This window comes from Triplophysa rosa, linkage group LG7, assembly GCF_024868665.1.
Source record: "Triplophysa rosa linkage group LG7, Trosa_1v2, whole genome shotgun sequence".
In the NCBI taxonomy this organism is placed as follows: domain Eukaryota; kingdom Metazoa; phylum Chordata; class Actinopteri; order Cypriniformes; family Nemacheilidae; genus Triplophysa; species Triplophysa rosa.
The window spans coordinates 22,807,816-22,831,563 of NC_079896.1; the positions used below are offsets into that span (position 1 = coordinate 22,807,816).

The 23,748-nt window shown below is 37.3% G+C and overlaps 2 protein-coding genes across 2 annotated transcripts; both read left to right on the forward strand.

Annotated features, from left to right (window-relative positions):
- Positions 1 to 2,249: 2,249 nt before the first annotated feature.
- tgm2b (transglutaminase 2b) lies at positions 2,250 to 15,995 on the forward strand. The gene is made up of 13 exons (XM_057339037.1): positions 2,250 to 2,381; positions 6,418 to 6,597; positions 9,100 to 9,318; positions 9,508 to 9,626; positions 10,624 to 10,752; positions 10,943 to 11,123; positions 11,246 to 11,381; positions 12,072 to 12,175; positions 12,271 to 12,510; positions 13,326 to 13,601; positions 13,698 to 13,858; positions 14,116 to 14,252; positions 15,246 to 15,995. Exons 1-13 carry the CDS (start codon positions 2,378 to 2,380, stop codon positions 15,394 to 15,396), a joined length of 2,037 nt encoding a protein of 678 aa, XP_057195020.1. The 5' UTR covers positions 2,250 to 2,377; the 3' UTR covers positions 15,397 to 15,995.
- A 1,173-nt stretch (positions 15,996 to 17,168) lies between these two features.
- LOC130556921 (E3 ubiquitin-protein ligase RBBP6-like) lies at positions 17,169 to 23,045 on the forward strand. The gene is made up of 11 exons (XM_057338274.1): positions 17,169 to 17,209; positions 17,535 to 17,559; positions 17,706 to 19,213; positions 20,701 to 20,886; positions 21,357 to 21,456; positions 21,539 to 21,700; positions 21,941 to 21,985; positions 22,063 to 22,321; positions 22,407 to 22,546; positions 22,634 to 22,743; positions 22,932 to 23,045. Exons 4-6 carry the CDS (start codon positions 20,727 to 20,729, stop codon positions 21,594 to 21,596), a joined length of 318 nt encoding a protein of 105 aa, XP_057194257.1. The 5' UTR covers positions 17,169 to 17,209; positions 17,535 to 17,559; positions 17,706 to 19,213; positions 20,701 to 20,726; the 3' UTR covers positions 21,597 to 21,700; positions 21,941 to 21,985; positions 22,063 to 22,321; positions 22,407 to 22,546; positions 22,634 to 22,743; positions 22,932 to 23,045.
- Positions 23,046 to 23,748: the final 703 nt, after the last annotated feature.

Here is a 23,748-nt window from a genome sequence, read left to right on the forward strand (position 1 = left end):
GGTGTGTGTTGGTTGGTTGAAACCAGAGGTGCAGGACGTGTCCTGAAAAGTGAAGCCAACGCAATTTGATCGCCCCAGGTGTCTGGCCCTACCCTTTGCATGTAAATGAATGGGACGTGAGCCAAACCAAAAAAATCAAATTACACTTGAAGTTAATTTTGTTAAAGATGGTTTCCATCATTGTAGTTAGTTCTTTTTAATGCTGATTTATGTTAAAGTGATATTTTTTCTAATAAGCTTGGTTTTAATTAGTTATAGGATGTTTAAAAAAAGGGGGTGTGACAACGTGATTTGTGCGTTTGCGTCATTAGGGAATTTGTGCAGGACCTTGATACCGTAGCTTCATCATACGACCATTACTGTGCAGGCTCCAAATTATGTCATCGACGCAATATGTCAGCAGCCATATTGTGGCTTCTTATTTTCACTTACAAGCCTATAAAATTGTTTTTTCTCCATTTCCAACTACGTATGTTGGACACGTGATAATGCACACAGATATGGGTCATGTTAAGTATTTATTTCACCAGAAGTGCTTTGATAAAAGACCTAACAAAAACAGGAAGATACCACAGTGTAACAAAATTTTGTTTCGCCAGACTTTTTATAGTTCTTATACAATTATGTGGTGCTAATTATTGTGGTAAGTATAGTATATATTAGCTTAAGTCAATTTTGAGCTTACTGTATATCATTAACACCGTGTAACAAATTGTTGTTTCGCCCGACCTTTTAACAGATCTTGTACAATTCTGTGGTGCTAATTATTGTGGTAATATTTATTTTCCTGTAGCGTCAAGTGTATATTTAGCTCAAGTAAATTTTGAGCTTTTATCATTAAGATATATCGGTATATTGCAAATAAACAAAAACTGTACAAAATGTCACATATTTTAAAAATATTTTCCAATTGTCACTGTCAGAAAATTCTAGAAATTTCTGTAGCACAGGGAAGGTGGGATGAAGCGATGATGGGTGACTACGTCTGGAACTTGGTTCGTGAGAACAGTATTAGTGATAAAAGACAAAAACGATGAAATGTAGTTTTGGATGACTCATTTTTAGTAACTGTTATGTTAAACTGTTGTTTTGAGCTCAGTGTTATACCAGTACCTTGTAATTTCTGCGTACGAATAATAATACCAAAATGTATAAATGTGTGAAAAATATATATTTTTTGTGAGTACCGTTAAGGGTAAAAAAAATACTGTGATTTTCGTATTCAGCATTTTACACATCATTAAGAAACAGCAAAAATTAAAGCGAATTACAACTTTAAAAAAAAATGTTTCATTGTGTTATCATAATTTCTGTGGTCTTCTAAAAATGACCTTTGTTTTTTATTCTGTAAATGTACTGTAATCCTAACTAAAAGTGCTAAATTTTTACTTAAAAAGGTAATCAACCCGTGGTCCAGGTAAGGTGATGGTCTAGTATACACATAACATTACAAAACAGGATGATTTAAATTCAACTTTAAAACATTCTGCAAAAACATACTTTTGAATTGACTTGTATTCTTACATGTAACCAGACATGTGCAATAATACCAGTGAACCACAAACTTTCATTTTTACAGATGCAACATTGGACCCATATAATTGCCGCTTGCAGCTATATTTTTATGTCATGGTCACATTTTCTTCTGATCTTCTGACTTTTTTACACTGTAATAAGTACCTTATAAAACATAATTATAAAATTAGTATGAGTTTAGCATGTAGTAGAGGACCATAATGCATCGTCAAAAGTAATTTGATAGGAATCAAATGGAAACAATTGACATTGACGCATTTGGCAGACTTGCATTATACATAATACTATACATTTGTTTCTAAGTATGTGCAATCCCTGGGATCGAACCCATGATCTTGGCGTTTTCTTGCGTCATGCTCTTACCACTGAGCCCCAGCAGTGGAAGATGACCTGATTTTATCTTAAAAATATTGTCTGCAAGACAAATTAACTGTAATTGTTTTATTTTCATTAGTTTATGTTTATCTTACTACGTTTATAAAATTGTGAATCTTGATAATTTAATTGCATAATAAATGTATGTACTAAATATATCACTGATTACCATTCGTATTGTTGTAGTTTTACTACAAATATCCTGGTTGTTGACACATGGAGATTTATTGTTTAATATGGTTGTGCTACAAATATCATAATTAAACTGTGGTTACTGTAGAAAAACCGTGTTTAATTTTCGCAAGAGGGGGCGTGTCGCTCTCTCACACACGCGTGGGCGCGTCGCTCTGACGCGTCCAGAGGAAACGCGCAGTGGGCAATAAAGACCCGAGCGCGTCGCGCACGCTGAATATCACAGACTCAACGGGATCACAACAACATCACAAACATCACCGACATTAAAGACATGGGTAAGTGCCTCAACACAGAGTATGACAAGACTTTTTCTCATGTTTGCATCATTAATGTGACTATAATCACCTGATAACTGTTTGTTAATTTTGTTTCATTCAATTTAGCCAATAAGATTATGTAAAACGTCTGACTCAGATTACTCCATTGTTTTACAGCAACTAAAGTCATTTGCAACCTAAGATTATTACACAAATAAGTTATTACACATTCCATTGTAACAGTGAAATTATCAATGCATTTGCTTGCTTGTCTTATTTTGTCCACTATTGACCTGTCAAATTGTCTATTGTAAAATATTGCACAATAAGGATAGGTCCTATGCATCACCTGGAATATTAATAGATTGTACTGTTTGTGTTTTTTCAATGCTATTTTATTAAATTTTTTGTTTTTAACATTATCTGGAATATGCACATTTATAAATGCACATTTCATTTATAATTTATAGCATACCACTTTAAAACCTTGTGAATTCCAGATGTTTATTCTTGTGTTTAATATATCTGTGTAATTGTGGATGGAGGTGTTGGCATTAAGATGAACACTAGACAGTGTAAGTCATTTTTGGGCATCTCTGTGTGAATGTACAGTTCAGTGTATTCAGGAGTGTGGTGTTACTGTAAAACTCCCCTGTAAGTTTTTCTGTTTGCTGTGTAGTTTCCACTCCTCTGCATGTAAACATTACAGATCTAAGTGAAAGAAGTTCTGTAGACATTATGTCTTCAGAATGAAAGAGACTATAGACAGCTGTTTACCCTATGCCGAGCTAAAAATATTTACTTAATGATTAAAATAGTACAGCAGTCGCATAACCATACATGGAAAATTACAGAAAAGAATCTAATGAATGAGGAGATTCAAAGACTTATTATTTCTCATACCTCAGGCAACGTTTGCTTGCTTGTTCGTCAGTTTGCACTCATCACACCGCACACATTCGGGAATCATTCTAGCTCCAGAATACCTGTCCAAGTTTATACCGCACAGACAGTCAGGGCTTCATACACTTTTAGAATGTGAAAACCACCAACTAGAAGTCGAAAAGAGGTGTGTTAGCCAAGAGTATAAAGCACACACACACATACACATAGAGAAGGCATCTCTTTAAAACCCGGATCAAAGCTTTGTTAAAGATTACAACAGCAGAACTGATAGAAACCAGATGACACCCCATGTAGCGCATACACTACTAATCTACACAAATATGCAAACACACATGTACACACTTGCACTCCCTTTTTTGCTCTGAGACAGGTTAGTTAGTTTACAACATACTACAGAGATCTACAGTATTTGTCTACCCATTCAACATCCTCTCTGTCTATATTTCTCTGTGAACTGCCCCACAAAGGGTGCATCTGTTAAACGTAAACCCCATGCACAATACATTCTTGACATCTTTAACAGATGGCCCAATTAGAAACATCTCCGCCTCAACCTTGAAACATGCAGGTCAAGGTCCAGCTGAGACACATTATGTCAGCAGAACACAACAGAGACGTTTGTAAGAGGAACTGTTGTGTTGAAGTTCCTAACTCAGTATTTTTTGCAGTTCTAATCACAAATTGTTTGTTGTCCCTTCGCAATTGTTAACTTAAATCTGACATTGTGTCAAACAAGCATTCCGACGTGTACACACTCAAGCACAGCCGGGAAAGAAAGTTGTGTGAAACTTCCAAGGCGTTTTCCTTTCAAACTCTTTAAGCCTTCAGGGAAAAGATAGGCAAACCCCACCTGCCTCAAGGAAATGTTCAGATGGAAAACAGGACATGGGAGATAATATGGTTTTAAAGGGGTCATATGACACGGCTAAAACGAATATTATCGTTTGTTTTAGATGTAATGCAATGTGTATACACTATTAAATGTAAAAAAAAACCCGCTGTATTTTCCACATACCGTGCATGTTTGTATCTCCTCTTTGCCCCGCCTCTCTGAAACGCGCTGATTTTTTACGAAGCTCATCGCTCTGAAAAGCGAGGTGTGCTATGATTGGCCAGTTAACCAGTGCGTAGTGATTGGACGAATACTGCAAGCGTGTGACAGAAATGTAACGCTTCTTACCATATTTGGAACATCAGGTTCCAAAGCAATTGTACTGACAGGTACGCCCACCTTACTTGCGTATACATTTAGGAGGTCTTAGTCAAATCATACACGAACTGACGTGGATTTGTGGGGGTGTGGTCTGGGTGAGCATTCGCTTTTAGATAGAATGCATCTTTTGTTCCGACACTTAATTTTTTGCAATTTTACCTGTCTAATACATGCATGGGCAACTTATAACACCAAAGACATATAAAAACACGTATTCGCGCCATATGACCCCTTTAAATCTATTCTAGTTGTAAATGGCATGAATGGTATGCATTGAAACGATGGTCGACTAGTTCAAGCAGTTTGTTGTGATTTATAACCTATTTTTCAACCCATAGGTCATTTGTCCCTTCCTTGAAATACGACCTATAGGAGTGTTTCTTTTTTATCAGCACCTCCACCGGCAGCAGACGATTCCACAAAAACTTTCACCTTGATGTTTTGAGGGGTTTAATGTGAATGTTGATCTGAAGTTCAGGTAGCTCGATTGGTAGAGCCATTTTATGATATCACATGCAACATTTTTTACGACAGCTAGAGGGCGCTTAACTTTAAAACTTAACTATAGGTCATAATATGCTGCTGGCACAAACGACCCAAGGGGTCTTTTTTGTAGGACAGGCTCTTTATAGCAAATAGTGACCACAGAAACAATGCGACTGCCATCTGGAAAGTGTTATGTTTACAAAGTTGTCTTTGACTAAATATATCTTGTCTTTGACAAAGACTGCATTTATTTATTTATTTATTCATTTATTTATTAGATATTATTTATTATAATGATCTTGCTTGGTCTATAAACACCATGCACTGTGCTGTGTTTTACCTTTCTGTGTTTTTCTTATTTGCTCCTGTAAAGCTGCTTTGGAACAATGCACATTGTGAAAAGCGCTATATAAATAAAATAAAATTGAATTGAATTGAATTGAATTAACCTGCCTCCCATCATGGAATAAAAGTATTTAATATATTTACACTTTTGTGAGTGCGAATCATTGTGTATAATGAATAGTTTTGAAGATTAACGCACCACTACAACCAAGAAAATACAAGAGCGCAGTGCAAACAACTTGGAATTACAAAGTTGTCTAATAAAATGGCAATAAAGCACTAACAAACACCAAGATACCATGGTTGTCATACCATACTTCTTGGACAACGCATAATAATGTGCACAAACTCTTTGACATCTGTATTACGATACATTTCAAGTTAATGAGAAATAAATGTAGGACCAGGCTTGACTTTATTCATTAACTGATTGATTGATTGATTGATTGATTGATTGATAGTATTTGGATTGAATTGTAGTCTCTATAGACCCTTTTAGAAGACGTAAACAATGCTGGTCCAACGCTGGTCCAAAAGATCTTCCTGTTTCAGTTTTTTAAAACTGCACAACTGTTTGAACAGAATACATCCAACAGATCATTTATAACCCAATCAACATCTTAAATTTCTTTACGATTTTCTATATATGTTAGATTTTAAATAATAAAAATAATAATCAAAACTTCTGGACCAGTGTTTACATCTTGCGAAGTGGTCTATATTGTTTTTTAGAAACTAATTTGGTTTCACATTAACTTTCAATTAGAGATGCATCGATATATCGGCCAATAATCGGTATTGTTTGATAAATGCAATTTTATCAATCTGTGAATCTTTTTGTGAGTCAGTTTGAATCAATATTAATGATCATTATATAAAATAATAACATTCAGAAAGTTAAGAAATATTAACTTAGTTCTTTTACAATAGGTATCGGCAGATATACTCTGAACAATCGGCTATCGGTATCAGTGAAGAAATTTAGTATCGGTGCATCTCTACTTTCAATGTTACTTTTTAGTCTACTTTCTTTGTACAGCTTCTCTTTGTTTCGCTTTGAAAGTCGACCTGCAGCAGAATAACCTCCATCCTTTTTTCTCACAGCTCTGGATATTGGTACCTGGGATCTTGCATGCAAGTTTAACAACACAGACCACCACACAGAGTTAAACGGCACAGATCGACTGATCGTGAGAAGAGGGCAGCCCTTTACCATCAACCTGTACCTCAACTCGGGATCTTACCAGACTGGAGTCAGTCAGCTTCACATTGAAGCAGAGACAGGTAAACCTGACAGAGGGTTTGTACATAGAATAACATTCTTGCATTATTTACTCACCCTCATGTCCTTCCAGACCTGTATGACTTTCTTTCTTCTGCAGAACACAGTCTTAGTGTCCGTGTCGACAGGCAATGACCACTAGGTGCGTGTTGCTCGTGTAACCAAGACAAGAACTTTATTCACGAGAATATAGGCCTAAAAACTAATGTTTTTCACTGTGGAAATGGCTTTTTCTGTAGTAATTTTAGACATTTTCAAAGATAAAAGATGTTCTTTTATTAATCCTGTAAAACCGTTACAGCAGTAAGACATGATGTACAGTATGTGATATAGTAAACAAATAACACTGCCGTGCATCATGTGCATTTAATCTACCTTAAATTATTTCACATTAGCGATGTGTCCACAATTATTAAGCCTAAATGATTGCTTGACAAGCCTGAGTTTTAACAGTTCCGTATGACAATATATAGTCTCTAATCATCTTTAACTGGAGCCAAAACGTTTCTGTACTCCACGTAAATAGAAAAGTATTGAATTTAGTTGAGAAATGAAAATGATGTTGTGTTTTTTATCCAGAAAACTGCAGCTCCACCATTCACTCGTATGTCTTTGTAGTCGGCTTTTGCCCTCACCAATATGGCGGCGGCGTTGACGTACGTATGTCTGAGAAGCATTAGCAGTGATAGCGGCAAGTAAACAGTCACTTTTGTTGCAGGTTGAGATGTTAAATACAGAAGAACAAGTAATTTACCTAGATAATTCATTCGGAAATGCGTCAGAGTTTTTGACCTTAGGGAGGGTTTCACAGTGCTTGCAGTCCGCGTAGGGTCCACGTTGAGTTGTTACATTTTCGGAGAGGTGCATGTCAGGCTACGCAGAGCTACGGCGTAGGTCCTACGCATGACCATAAATCACCCTTAACTCGGAGAACTTAGTAGACTTTATTCAGCCTTTTTTGATGTTGGAACAAATGTCAAAGGCCAATTTGTGTCCCAAACCATATTTTTTGACAGCAAAGATCTAAATAGTTGTGTTTGGCGAGGGTCATGCTGCTGTTTGCATGTAACAGGATGTTATATTTAGGATGTGTGATTGACAACAGTGTTTAACTCCTGGCACACAGACAGAAAGAGGTCTGTTCACTCTGAGATAACTTCACTGTCAGGACAACAAGACGTTTGGCTTGTTCAGCGGAATCTGTGAGGAGATATCACCACGACCCCTCTCAGAAGTTATAGTGTTGTCTACTTAGTAATGTTTTGGAAACTGTTTTAAAGGTGTTTCAGATCGTTCGAAGGAGGGATATGAGCCATAGAGATAACTATATCACAATGAACAAGGCACAACCTCTGTTGACCTGCGACCACACAGAGCACCTTAGGAACGTATAAGCAACGCTCTGGCAACCATCCAAAACCTCCTATCAGAGGGATGCTGAATTTTGCATGGTGGTGCATGATTGCATACACTTTTATCTCTGATATTACAGATGACTTTACTCCTTTTATTTACACTGTGATAACTACAGTGCACCCTAATGCTTTCCCAGCATAGGTCAACACACTGACACAATAACACCATGACTTGTGTTTGATTTATAATATTATACTGACAGGAAATGTAATGTAAGCTTTGGAACGAGTTCTGGAATGCTTTCAAGTACATCTCATTCCAGCGCGTTTGTTCATTGGCCTTTAGTGGAGGGGGTCAAAGACTCAATCAGATCTTACATTCCCAGAGACTAAGAGCCTGCAGCTGTGGACACATGGGGTTTAGAGCCGCCTGTTGAAAAGACCAGCTGGCATGATTTTGAAGTTGGTCCATGCTGGTTTACGCCAGGTTGTTCATCATCAACAATTGCTTTTCCGATAGCATGATCTTGTTTGACTAAGGGAATCGTGCTGGTAAAACTAATTAAAGGGATAATTCATCCATGCAAGGATAAAAATTCTGACATCATTTATTCACGCTCATGTTGTTCAAAATGTGTACATCATTTTTTTTCAATGGAACTCAAAAGATGATATTTTGAGAAATGTCTCAGTGGTTTTGTGTCCACACAATGCAAGTCAATGGGGGCCAATGTTGTTTGGTTATCAACGTTCTTCAAAGTATCTTCTTTTGTGTTCTGCAGAATCAAGAAAGTCATATAGGTTCGAAATGGCATTAGGGTGAATAAATGAATGAAAGAAATTTCATTTTTAGGCAGAAATAGCCTATAGTATATACAAGCATATGAACATCAAGGGCTGGAAACTTTCAGACACCCTAAAAAAGTCCTTTTCAGTTTTTTGATGAAATATGATCAGAAAACACTCCTTCCACATACAGTACAAACACAACTACAAATTCAGTTTACATCTGCGCTTCCTACACACACACACACACACACACACACAAATGTTTCCAAATGGGAGTATCTCAGAAGGCAGCACTATAGGTTTTGGAACAAAGCCTTTACAGATTCTTTCCAACGTTTAATCACTGTGATTATTTGATAGGCCCACAGCCCGTAGAGCAGTACGGCACCAGGGCCGTCTTCAGCCTCAGCGATGAGATCGACAACACGTGTTGGAGTGCAGCGGTCACCAGTCCGCCTGGAGACACCGTTTGCCTTTCTGTGTGTGCGGCCCCTGAGGCGCCCATCGGCCGCTACATCCTCACTCTAGATGGGCGCTTTCAATTTGATTTCATTCTGTTGTTCAACCCCTGGTGTCCCGGTAAGTAATAACAGATGTGTTTGAGTGTATTGCGTATGCTTTGGCAAATGTGCCTTGAGGTGATAGACACCAGGAAATCCTGTTCTCCTCCCTGCTTGATTATAACGTAGTATCTAATTGTAAGCTGGTACTGGCAGGTATAAACAGAAATCTGTGAAGATTCATGCACAAACATATTATGATTTACAGGAGATGTAGTGTATATGGACAGCGAGGAAAAACTGGCAGAGTATGTTTTGGCTCAGGATGGTATCATCTTCAGGGGCAATGTAGATTATCCCACACCGCTGGCCTGGGACTTTGGACAGGTACCAAAAAACACACGAGCACAGTTACACATGTTCCTGTGGAGACGCTTGATAGGTTCTTGATATGCTGATCTCACTCCCTAACAACAGCTAAAACAACAATAATTTTTGAAAAACAATTAAAGAAAAAATTGTTAGTGTAGATGAGAAATATTTTACAGATCTGAATCGTGTCAAACATAAAATGTATAACTTTGAATCTAAGTGACTGGGAAAAGGGGCCAAATGCATAATTCAAATGTCATTCATTTATTTATCTTCTCAAGCTCATTGACCACAATATGAAAACAAGCCTCATATTGCACTAATATGGAATAACAAACATATATTGTTTAATTTTATTCATTTTTATCAGGGCTGTAAAACGATTAATAGCTATTAATCGCATCCAGCATAAATGTTTGTGTTTACATAATATATGTCTTTGTACTGTGCATATTAATTTTGTATTTATAAACACATACAGACACACAGTACATGTATATATATTTAAATAGAAATATTTACATGTATTTATTTATATTAATCAATATTTTATATCTTTTATATGTTTTTTAAATATATGCATGTATGTGTATGTTTTTATAAATACAAAATTAATATTCACAGTGCACAGGCGAATATGATTAATACATATTTATTATTCAATTTATTTTTTATTAAAAAGATATATTTTTTATTATTTATTTTTATGTAATTATTTAACCATGGTAGACTTTATCAGTGACATTAATACAGTACACAGTTTGTTTGTCTTGCGTTTTTAGGTACAATAAAACTGGCTTTAAAAGTCATTTATTTGGCTTTTTTATTATAGCTTTAAAACTTTCAACTTATTTAAATGTTTGTTTTTACATTACTACAACTCATTCAAATAAGTTAAGGAACTTGTTTTTATAATTAAGTTGAAATGACTCAAAGCCAATTCGATTTTTTACAGAGTAAATACAGTAAAAAGTATGTTTTAAATGTGTCTCTGTTGTGTTGTGTGCTTCAGTTTGAGGAAGGCATACTGGACGCTTGTTTGAGAATCTTGGACATGAATCCTAAACATAAGAGAAACCCGGGGAAGGACTGTTCTGGACGCAGAAACGTCATTTACGTCACACGAGTGCTCAGTGCTATGGTAAGAAGAGTCCATTCGTTGTGCTACAGTTCAACCGCATGCTCAACATAAACAACACAATGCTCTTTATGCGAAGCATAGTCGAGCAGGTTCAACTACTTTTAATATGAAATGTTAAATTGTCCCTCATTTGGAGTTTGTGACAACGGAAGGATTACAATGCATTAATATAATTAAATCCCCATTTCAGATAAACAGCAATGACAGAGACAGTGGTGTCCTGGAGGGATGCTGGAAGGACACGTTTGACGGTGGGGTGAGTCCCATGTCGTGGAGGGGTAGTGTTGACATTCTGAGGACCTGGGACAGCGCGGCCTGTGCGGCTGTGCGCTATGGTCAGTGTTGGGTCTTTGCAGCTGTTGCCTGCACAGGTATTTCAACATCCTCCTACATTCTGTTACGTAAAATATTCTATTACAGCAAGAATGTGCATGTGATTTTAAATCCTGTTCTTAACGTACACAACAGAAGCCGTTTTTTGTCTCGTTCTCAGTGTCTCGTGCTCTGGGGATTCCATGCAGAGTCGTAACAAACTACCTTTCTGCCCACGATACCAACAGCAATCTCGTGATCGAGCATTATCTCAATGAGAAAGGTGAACCGGACGGTACAAGCAGAGATATGATATGGTACGAACCACAGCATTAGCTAAAGTTTGTTGGTCAAACCGCAATATTCCGTTTTCTTCAATATGGACATTTGTGTCCCTGTCTGTGAAATCCAGGCTGAAGTTTAAAAATGTAATTTTGAGAAAACAAATCAAAGTTTTGTTTTAATCATTAATATGATTTCAATCTTTGACATGACCTTACTCAGTCAATATCAAAGATATTTAAGTCACATTGTCACAGAATTTTGTTAACATTACGTGGAATGATTTTATGTAGAAAACAGTAAATAACAAAAAATGACTTGAGCTGGGTTTAACAGGCAGGGTCAGATTTATGTAAAAATATTTACAGTATCTTAATTACACAGACAATAAATATGGTTGATATTTGAGATTTACCTCTATTAAATCCCATTTATGACAAAGAAAAATCCATGATAAGGGTGTTTATTTTGATTAAATATTAGCGTTTAAAGGGCTTCCCTAAAAATAAAAATGATGTTGTCATTTTGAATCCTCATGTAATTCAAAACCCGTATGACGTTCTTCTGTGGAACACCAAAGTTCTTCAAAATATCTTTGTGTGTGTGTGTGTGGGGGGGGGGGGTGGAGGGGGCTTAGGTAAATAATAAAAGAAATTTCATTTTGGGTGAACTGTGCTTTTAAATCAATCAGCCTCATTGATCATGTATTCATGGATCTGTTTCAGGAACTACCACTGCTGGGTGGAGAGCTGGATGACCCGACCTGATCTTCCTCCGGGCTTTGACGGCTGGCAAGCGAGTGACCCGACGCCACAGGAGAAGAGTGAAGGTGTGTCTCATGTTCTGTTGCTCTCTGCCGTTCAGGAACATATCTACTAAATATGTAGGAATGATAAATGTTGACATGTAAAATGTGCCTCTCAGGTGTGTACTGCTGCGGGCCGGTTCCTGTGCGGGCGATAAAGGAGGGTGAACTCACACTGAAGTACGACGCTCCGTTTGTGTTCGCCGAGGTGAACGCAGATTTAGTGTACTTCCTGAAGTATAAAGATGGCAGCACAAGGAAAATCGTGAATGACCGAAAGGTTGGCCAGAAGATTAGCACCAAAAGTGTGGGCCGGGACGAGAGAGAGGACATCACACACCTGTACAAATATCCAGATGGTTAGAATACATCTCAACATAATCTCAAACTCTACTTAGAATTATCAAGACATTGTGTCATTGTCAATATAAATGTAAAATGTCAATAAACAAATTTAAAGGGACAGTTCATCCAAAAATAAAAATTCTGTCATCATCACCCTCGAGTTGTTGCAAATCTGTATAAATGTCTTTGTTCTGATGAACACAGAGAAAGATATTTGGTAGAATGCTTGTAACCAAACCCCATTAACCACCATACTAGGAAAAATGATGGTAGTGCCCCAGAACTATTTGATTCCCTGCATTTTTCAAAATATCTTCTTTTGAGTTCAACAGAACAAAGAAATTTATAAAGCATTTTTTCCTACTATGGCAGTCAATGGTGGCCGAGAACTGTTTGGTTACAAGCATTCTTCCAAATATCTTTCTCTGTGTTCATCAGAACAAATAAATGTATATAGATTTGGAACAACTTGAGTAAATGAAGAAAGAATTTTCATTTTTGGGTGAACTGTTTCTTTAATATCAAATTTCTCAATTTTCTGTGAATGCACTGTACAGTATATGTACAGTATAGACTCAAAATAAATGAACATTCTCATAAAACACGAATGCTAAACAAACAATCATCAACTAAAAACATCCCAGCCCTTGTAGAGTGTTTATACTTTAGGAGGGATCACGGCACGGCAAGTAGACACAACCGACCCCTTTCATGACTTATGTGACTCGTGTGGAAAATTTGACGACGACAACTTTTTAGCAAATATTTCAATGGAAGCTTCAGATGTGGATGGGATTTGGCTGGTGATGATGCACAATCTCTCCTCCAGGTTCTGCAGAGGAGAGAGCGGTTTTTGAGAAAGCCAACCACCAGAACAAGTTACTGCAGCAGCAGGCAAACCCCGGGCTGCACGTCACCATCAAGCTGTCTGCGGACATCAGGAAAGGCTGCGACTTTGACGTGTTCGCCATAGTGACAAATAAAACGGAGGAGGAGAAGAAGTGTCGTCTGGTGTTTGCGTCGCGGGTCCTGTCTTATAATGGAGTCACTGGGAGAGAGTGCGGCTTCAAAGATCTGCTCAATGTTGAACTCGCACCCGGAGCAGGTGGGTGGCGGTTTCAATGCAATATGATGTTCATTGTGTATAGATGGTTTGTTTTACAAATAGTATCTTCTTCACTGTGTTGTACGTTTTTTTCAGAGAGGAAGGTCCAACTCAGGTTGAACTACAGCAAATATTGTGACAATCTAACAGAGGACAACCTGATTCGTCTGGGCGCTCTGCTGATAGATTACAGCACCAGGGAAGCAGTCATGGCCATGCGTGACATTGTGCTGGACAACCCTGATATCAAAATCAGGGTACGGATGCTCTTCACGGTTACCGTGACAGCCATTCACAGTCACCTTCATCACTTTGCAATGGGGGCCGGTTGCATAAACTTCTTAGACTAGTTTAACAAGTCATCTCATTAGAATGGTCATATCTTGGTCAGTTACATTAAAAGTTGGCTTGGTCTAACTGAGATCCAGACTAACTTAGCACCTATGTTTATGCAGCTGGCCCATGGAGTCTGATTATTATCACAGTTGCATTCTAATGCAAACGCATTTTCTAGATTCTTGGAGAACCCAAAGAGAACCGTAAGCTGGCAGCAGAGCTCACCCTACAGAACCCGCTGCCAGATCCCTTACAAGGCTGTTGTTTCACTATAGAGGGCGCCAATCTCACAGGCGGTCGTAGCGTTACTGAGAGGTAAGAAATCAAACTCTGCTTCATGTCTTAAAATGAGCCAGCACGATCAAGAGAAACTTTGAAACTGCGTGCATTACCTTAAGACTTTATCACAGGTTATAGTAAAGAGACGAGAGACTAAAAACAGTTCAAGACAACTGTTTCTGTGATTCTACAACACCTCAGATGAGCTATAAATATCAGGAGTGACATCATGACATTTTTGATAGATTTAGCAACTATTCAGACAAACACATAGCAACAAATAAAAAAAATTACTTTAATGATAAAAAGTGTATATTTTTCCCCATTTTGTATATTTTTTTGTCACATACTCAGTCACAACATACACTAGCCATGTCTCATTTCGAAGGCTTGGTGAGGTCACATGTCATCGATGCTGCCTGTTATTCAGAAAAGCAATCATTACATTTCAAAGTATAAGAAAGAAATGACTGCAATTGTGCCTCATGAGGGAAAAAAATGGTGAAAATGCCATTAAATAATACTTTTTAAATTATGTATTTTCTACGCAATGACACAGTTTTGTGATGTTTCACGTGATGACATTGCAACGTGATTTAGCAACCTTTAGCAACAAATCACCTTTAGCTATTGCCCCAAAATTAGTTGAAATCAAGTGTTCATGTTCTCATTTTCAAATGTTCATAATAATGTTGCACATTAATTCTGCTTGTATTGCGATTGTAACATACGGTTCGGTACACAGTTCTGTTATGCAGTGATAGTTTAAACAGATCAAGAAAATGAGTTTAGAAACCTTTAGAAATCTTCACTATTGACTTTAAACTTCTGAGCCAACATCTGAAATCAAACACAAATTGAAATGTTCTTGATTAAATTGTGTAGTGATTGACGATTCTGACATGCACTTATCTTTTGTTACTGAGGTCAAACCGTTTACGTTTGAAAAACAATAATCAAGGAATATCAGATGGATTGAGGCTGTGTGGTTACAATTGAGTGTAACATGCAAATATTTATTCCCTCCAGACTCGATTGCATCATTGAGCCCGGGACGGAGGCCAAAGTTAAGATCTACTTTACTCCCACCCAGAGCGGCCTGCGCAAACTTCTGGTGGATTTTGACAGTGACAAGCTGGGTCACGTTAGAGGATACAAGAATGTTATCATCGGAAAATAAGATCATTCGTTGCTGTGCTAGAGATTCATCTTTTTAGTTTACATTTACTTATCAGTATTGTAGGTGTATAACTATATCTTTTATATACAATATTTTTGTAAGAATGTGAAAAGTTAAGGCTTCTTTATTAGTATACTGTAGCATACAAAGGAGAACAGCATGCAACGATTATTATCAATGCATCTTGTATTTGTACAACACTGAATTGAGACCTACAACATGCAACATTCCCGGTTTTGTTTGCTTTTAGATGTGTAAAGCAGAAAGAAATCGGCAGATTATGAAAACAATCACACTACAATGAAAAAGACAATCAGAACATAAGAAAACACAACAACAATGTGACTTTGGATGGTAGATGTCTTACAAATGTTTGCTTCATGTATCATTGTATTCATCAATGTTTTTCTTTTTCATCAGTCTATGTAACGGTACATTTTTACTCAGTCAAGATTCACTCAGTGTATAATGGATAAAATCAAGCCTCACCCTTAACATTTTTCATTATATTTTTATTAACGTTTCACAATAAAATGTTGCATCATGGAAATAAAATGTGTTGCATTTCAAATTTGATACTGACATTAAACCTGCTGCATCTTTCAAATGAAGACAAAACTATCACCAACATTGTGTGGTAATTCAGACATTAAAAGCAGTCAATCGTAAATCAGTTAATCATTTGTTAATCTGTAGGAAGGAAGTAGTACAAGGTACACAGTTATGTACACAGTTTTCCAGACTCGTATCTGCACTTATCAGTCAGCGTGTCTGCCTTGCATTGATCAAACATATTGCATGGATCATTACAGTGACAAACACATTGGGTCGAATATGTAATCATAATGTAAAGTGATTATCCCTTAAAAGTCATTCCTGAGGCTATATTTTCTTGTCAAATTTCCTCTCGGACACACCTTAGAGGCTAGACATTTCAATGGCCTGGGGTTATTGCACAACTAGTGGTGATTAGGACATTATTCCATTCAGATTTTTGAGTGCTATGAATTAAAGTATTACATAGTTTTCTTGTTCTAGCCTGACGTGCTGTCAGTTTGTCTTAAAGGGACAGTTCACCCAAAAATAAAAATTCTGTCATCATTTACTTTAGTTGTTCCAAATCTGTATATTTCTTTCACTATGGTAGTCAATGGTGGCCAAGAACTGTTTGGTTACAAGCATTCTTCCAAATATCTTGTGTGTATCTTTTTAATAATTGCAAACCAAAGTCATGACCAATACCAACTTGCAGACATATTTTAAATATTCATAAAAATATCAAATCAAATTGTTTTCTGCAAACTCCACCAGATTCTTGTTCTAAGTCTCCCCAAGTACCACTGTGGTGATTTTTGTGTTCTTTCACAGTTTCATTATTTAATGATTGCACACCAAAGTTATGACCGATATGAACTCTTTTGCTATACAGACATATTTGAAAAATTCATAAAAATATAAAAATCAAATTGTTTTCTGCAAACTCTACCAGATTCTTGGTCTACGTCTCCCCAAGTACCACTGTGGTTAATTTCATGTTCTTATGATGATCAAAATGAAAAATTTTGATAATTTTTTAAAGAGTTGTTTCTAAATATTGATAGAGAATTCTGCCATCTCCTGGTTCAAGAAAACCTTACCGTTTTAGAAAATAGGTGTAATTACCGTATACATCCAGCAGAGGCGCTTGTGAAAACCGTTCATTTAATATTTGTTAAAACTATAAGTGTTAAAACCTAAGGCTTTTTAGTCTACATGTTACTGAGCGAAGCCGTCTTAATCAGAAGCTAGAAATGCCAAAACGACGACAAAATGGGTGAGTTCTTGCTTATTTCTTTTCCAAATTATTGCTTATTTGCAATATATGTGGCTGTGATATTTGCTAATGCTTAGTGCTTCTTTGTTAGTTAATGTGATTGTTACTATTCTGTTCATTTGAATATGACTACAGATTACATTAGATTAGATTCAACTTTATTGTCACTCTGCAAAGCAGGATACATTTAGTTTGCACTGTATGTACAGTTGGTTATAGTTTGTTATTATGTACAGACAGAGTAATTAAACAGGTGGAATCAGTGAAGTATGAGTATAAGGTGGAAATGGATTAATTGTGTGTTTTATTATAAATTTACATTCAGAATTGTCTTCAAAACATTTGGAAAGGTAAGAGCTATACTACAATGTTTTTATTTTAATGAAAGTAATTTAGCATTTTTAACATTATATCAAGTTAAACGTAATTTCTGCTTTGTAATAGACAGTATGTATGTGAAACACACTTATGTACTGTATATCTACCAAAAAAATAGCTTTTACAGTCCAGAAAAACAAGCATGTCTTTTGAGGATATTTTCAAGCACATCCAAGAGCTTCAGAAGTCATTGTCTGATCAGAAAACGGGGGAATGTCTTCTGCAAGACAACAAGTTCTGGGCAGAACTCTGCACAGTTTTGGTTGTACCAAATACATCCCCAAATAGATATCAACTAAAAAGGGCATACAAAGATGAAAATATGAAAAAGGTCCAAACGGAGGAAGATGGAAAGGAAGATGCACCAGAGACTGAAGGTGCACAAGATGAAGAATTTACTGAGTGATTTTCAAAAGGAAGATGAAAAAGAACATACTAAGAAGAAGGACATTGTAAAAGATGAGGATATTTGAAAGCAGAAGAGGGAAATAAAGAATCAGACAAACCCAAAGAGTTTGGGCAGGACAAAGTAAAGAACGTGGACTCAAAGGAGGTGAAGACAGTGCTAAAAGAGGACGATGGAGAGAAAGATGCACAAGGGGTCGAAGGCGCAAAGGAGGAAGAAGTTACACAAGAGATGACTACATTTAAAAAGGATGATGAAAAAGAACACATGAGCGAGAAGGACTTAATACAGGAGGAGGAAGATTTAACAGTGGACTCTGCACAGGAAATGAAAAATGGCCTGCAGGAGGAAGATGTAAGTGATAAGATGATAGTATTTACTTTTAAACTTGTATACTGTATACCACCAGTATGCTGTTTTAGAAAACGACCAGAGTTGTTGAAACACAAATGAAATGATTTAAAATGAGAAATTATATGGAATTCTCTTATGCTTATTCTTTTGTGGGTCCACAACTAAGATCCAATGGTGGATGACAGTGACAGTTGGAGTGACACCGATGATGATGTCAGACTTGACAAAGAAGATGAATTCTTTACAGAGAGTGTTCCTGCACCACCTTCTTTATTTATTCCTCAAACTGCCTGGAAAACACTAAGAAAAAAACTAAAAAATGATCACTTTAAGGGATTGCAGTGCACTGCACCCCTCGACAAAAAAGGGGATCCTAATCTGTACTACACTGAGACATTCATCTCCTCATTGACTGCATACTTCTTGCCTCATGCAGCTCTTTGGACAAGCATGATGCTGGGTCAGTTACACTTTTTGTGATTAAAAGAGTCACTCAGGGAAGGGCTGGGCGATATATATCGCGGTTCACGATAATTATATGTGTCTAAATCGATTCTGAAATCGATTCGATTTTTTATGCGCAGCTCTTCCGTGAACTATGGCTCTTTGATCAGTAGGAAGTACTGCTCGATCTAAAATCACTACGAGATTGAGTCGTTTATAAGGTACATTTGAAAAAGCACTCGTCAAACATCATCACTATAAATATACTTTATTATCATGAAAATACCTGAAAAGGTTTGAAGAACAGATTTAGAATATGACCAGTGGCATTTCCTGGAACTAATTGTTCTTCTTCTGTTTCTCGTATTCGGAGTTTCTGCGCAAGAGCGCCCTCTGGCTTTCGGATGTGGCGGCATTTAACCGTAAGTCATTGAGAAACTGAGAGCATGATGACAAGACCAAGTGGTATGTCTGAGGTCTGCAACCCGACCCGAGCCCGACGGGGCCCGAAAACTTGCGGGCTTCGGTTCGGGTTAATGTTTAATGAATAGCCTCGGGTTCGGGTCGGGTTTCGAACTAAAAAATATATAGGCTATATACAAACAAGTACGCGTGCCGTGGCGTGTGCTTGCGTGTTTGCTGCGTTGTGACCACAAAAAAAACACAAGAGAAAACACAATTTTCGCATAAACGGTTCTGCGCACGTGCCCCCCGCTCTTGCCCTCGTTGTCACAACACAGCAGGTGATGGTAAGATGAGTGCGATAAAGCAAAATATTAGCGATGGAAAACGTATTACAGTTCTAAATGATGCAGGGAAAGCTGCACTCAGGAATGATCTTGTCCTTACTGTCAAGACTGGCCGGAGTATCCTCAGCATCCCTGCAAGTAACGTTAGCAGCAGCAGCAAGAGGAACTTCAGTGTAGCTGGGCTAACTTTCAATCAGAGGAGGACGGCGCTTAAACCAACAGTTCCAGAGGGTTCAAAAATGATTTTTGACTTTTAGACCTGTTCACCCACAGCAAAGTTTCGTTATTGGTAAATCTGTCCTATTTCTTATTTTTTCTTGCGTGTTCACTGCTGAGGGGGCCGCCGTGACTTGGTGAAACTGTGTTTGCTTACATGTAGCTATTTGTTTAATTATCATCGCAAGCAATCATAAAATGCAGCACATTTCAACAAAGCTTGCTGTTAAACGCACTTCGGGTTCCGGTCGGGTTCGGGCTTAAAATGTAACCGTAATGGTCGGGTCGGGTTAAACAATCTCGAGTTCGGGCTTTCGTTTAAAACCCGTGCAGACCTGAACACACTGTTTGCGCGCGCGCGTTTGGCAGGCAGTTTAATTGATCAATGCTCGTGCCCGATGTGAGGTCAAATAAAAAAAAAAATATATAACATTTTTGATGGATCTTTAGATACAATGCAAATGAATTATACCAATGTTGGGTATGTTTCCTCAAAAATGTAATAATTTACTAATTACATCACGCACACAAAGTATCCTACCATACTTTATAAAAACGCATTAACCGTGTCCACATTGACAATATAAATAATTATTAAAAGACACTAAACACTGACAACACACTTCAATAAAACTTAATTTTTTACTTTAGTTGTGCTGAATGTGCCATCTTGCGTACACATTCGCGTCACGGGAACCCTTTAATTGATGCGCTTGATCGGTTTCCATGGTAACAAGCTAACTTTTGTTTACTGTTGCTAATCGCTGTTCCTGAGAGCACATCTCTACATCCTCGTTTGTTGTCAAGTTTTTTACTTTTGAAGTTCATATTTGTGTTGATTATATATATTATATTTGTGGTTAATTACTTGCTGGACTTTTCTGGTAATTTCTTCTGCATTTCTGCATTGTATTGCATGAATTGATCTGTTGTTATTGTTGCAGGGGCATCAGAACGCAGCCGAGTCAACATGCCGTGTGTTCATTATAAGTTTTTCAGTAAACTTACACACGACACGGTGATCTTTGATGGCCTTCACATCACTCTCGGAGATTTGAAACGCCAAATCATGAGACGAGAGAAACTGAAGCGCTGCGATCTGAGCATCACAAACGACCAAACCAACGAAGGTAAGTTCTGCGATTTTACACGTAAACATTGACTTATTTGCCCTCTTTAAAATGGCACGTTGATTTTTGTGAAGTATTAAATGTGATTATGAAAATAAGAGTCACGGCGGTCACTGGCTTAATGTTTGTGTTACTATTTGAATGTTTTAAAAGGACATTAAGAAAAACAAGCAAAAAGATAAGACACACATGTTTAACAAGCCTTTGCAAATTTTATTAATTAAAATAACGTTGCTGAATGTTTTTTTTGCCAAGTCAAATGGCTTGACCTCAGTCTGTTTACTGTTGCTTGGCGACGGCGCAGCTCACCTGGTGCGTTTAGTACACTCACTAGTATGCGATGTTTTAACGAACTAGTGTTGTGAGTAGTGTTAACGTGTTGTATTGACATGTACTGTGTTTGTATACAATCCCTTGGTATTACTTTGGTTGGTGTGGACAGACTGTAAACAAGTGTGTGTTTACCACAGAATACACTGATGATGCGGGCATCATCCCCAGTTACACCATGGTGACCGTCAGACGAATCCCTGGAACTGGGGTAAAATCCACATATGACAGACATGCCAAGTAAGTCACGTGATGATGTTACGAATATGAATCTTTTAGTGATTTCAATCAGTCATTGAGTCTTTGTTGTTTTGTTTTGCAGTAAGTGGTCTGAACCATCAAGTGGATCTTCAAAAGCAGTATGTAAACAAAAGTGTTGACTCGGTTGTTTACATTGTACTGTATGATCTCTTTAATCTGGTCAGAGTTGACCGTGAAGAAGCCTGGAACAATAGGCCCACATGCAATTTTACTATACGATTCAGTAAGTTAAAACTCTTTTTTTTTTAAGTAAAACATCACATCACCTTATACGTTTCACATACATTTTCTGTAATGATCTTATTTCAATATAAAATTTGTACCTTGCTGTGGTTTAGCTATTTTGCTTTAAAATACCAGTTGGTGAGTTTCTGTTTGCGTTGTTTTAAGTGTGTTTAGTTTGTCTCTCTGGGTGTGATGGGGTTATGCCTGGTAATAGTAAATCTCTTTGTTCTTCTTTCAGCAGCACGTGAACAGGTCATCGTTGTCACTTGAGCAGCTTTTCAAGGTACTGAAATCCACTGAACAACATGAAAACTATGTAAACTGTATAGGCGTATAAAGCGTTTCTTTGTAAATGAACAGACTGAGAATCTGGCTGAGGCCAACGCATCAGAGGAGGACAAAATCAAAGCTGTCATGTTCCAGTCCAGCCGCTGTTACTATTCTACGAAGTGAGTATAATAACATTCACATCATGAGCAGAATTTTCAAGTGCACTCTATCATGACTCTCATCGCTTACCAGTGAAGCGCTCAAGCTGGTTGGAGGCCTTCCACCAAACTATGTGTGCCGTATCTGTGGCATCCCTGGGCATCACATCAGAAACTGCCCAAAGTCACGGGTAACACATAACTAAACTGTGGACAGCATTTGTGCACGTGTTATGTCATGAATGTAAATGCAATCTGTTGCTTGTGCCGTCACAGGATTCAACTTTTGTTGGGGGTAAGCGCATTCGGAGAAGCGCAGGAATTCCTGTCAGCTTCCTAATGGAGGTGGATGACCCCAACATGAAGGGAGTGATGCTGAGCAGCAGCGGAAAGCATGTCATTCCCATTATTAATGCGTGAGTTTACAACTGTCATCTGTGCAGAGACCTCACCACGAACACACATTTGCATTTGGTTGATAATTGTGTGCGTGTTCTGTTTAGTGAGGTTTACGCATCTCAGAAGAAAGACCGTCCACCTTTCATACCCCAGAACGAGTCCTCGTCATTGACCTCTTCTGAACCTCGGAGCTCTCGCACCAATTTACCATCTGGTAAGAGGCGACGGGACTTGAGCGAGAATGATGATGAAGACAATGGCTTATGGTTTTTAAATTATGACTAATAAAATGAATAATAAAGGCTTGGAAAATAATTGGCAGTAATAACACAGGATTCATATGTGGGCTCAAATGTACAGCATTTATGACGATGACTTAACTTCTGATTTTTTTTCCTTTAGATGCTGTCATCAACACTCACAACACAACCCAATCAAATATTCAAGGAGTTATATCCAGATATTTGAAATATGCACCAGAAAGGATGGGTGGTGGTGGCCGTAAGAAAGCAATAAAAAATGTTTAACAAGTTATTGCAACAATTGTTTAAGTTTTTCTTTATACAGAATAAAATGTTCTAAAAAAATTGATTTGTTTTTCTATTCCATTTTGGCATCTTAAAAAAGGGTTTTCATGTATTCTTGGAACATCCAGTGTCTTTCCTGCCATTTTGAAACTATATTGTTTGAAAGATTTTTTTAATAGAAAGATCAAATAGCTGCTTTTCCTTTGTTTGTTAAGAATCATGCCATAAAGTTTTTCTCATTCATATTCAGATTACCCTTTGAGGTCATTTTATATTGTAATTATGCTCAACAAGTTGAATGCTAACAATTGCATTGATAATACTTTTCAGTAATTCACTCAGTATTCCAGTTTACCATATTTTTGTGCACAAGTTGTAATAATAGCATTCAGAATGGTTATACTATTCGTATATGTTGATCCAGTTGCGACCTAGAAAATAATGTATATCTGTAGTTGATTTAAGGTTTAAAGGAAGATGTTAAAACAATGTTGCGATTTCAACGTTGATTCAATTTTCAAAATCGACACTTAACTCAACGTTAATTAAACGTTAATGGTTTATACCTAAATTCACCCATGTTGAAACCTGAGACGTTTAAACAACGTCAGGATTTCAACGTTGTTTCAATTTTCAAAATCAAAACAAAATCCAACGGTCATTCAACGTTGACCCATGACGTTGATTCAACA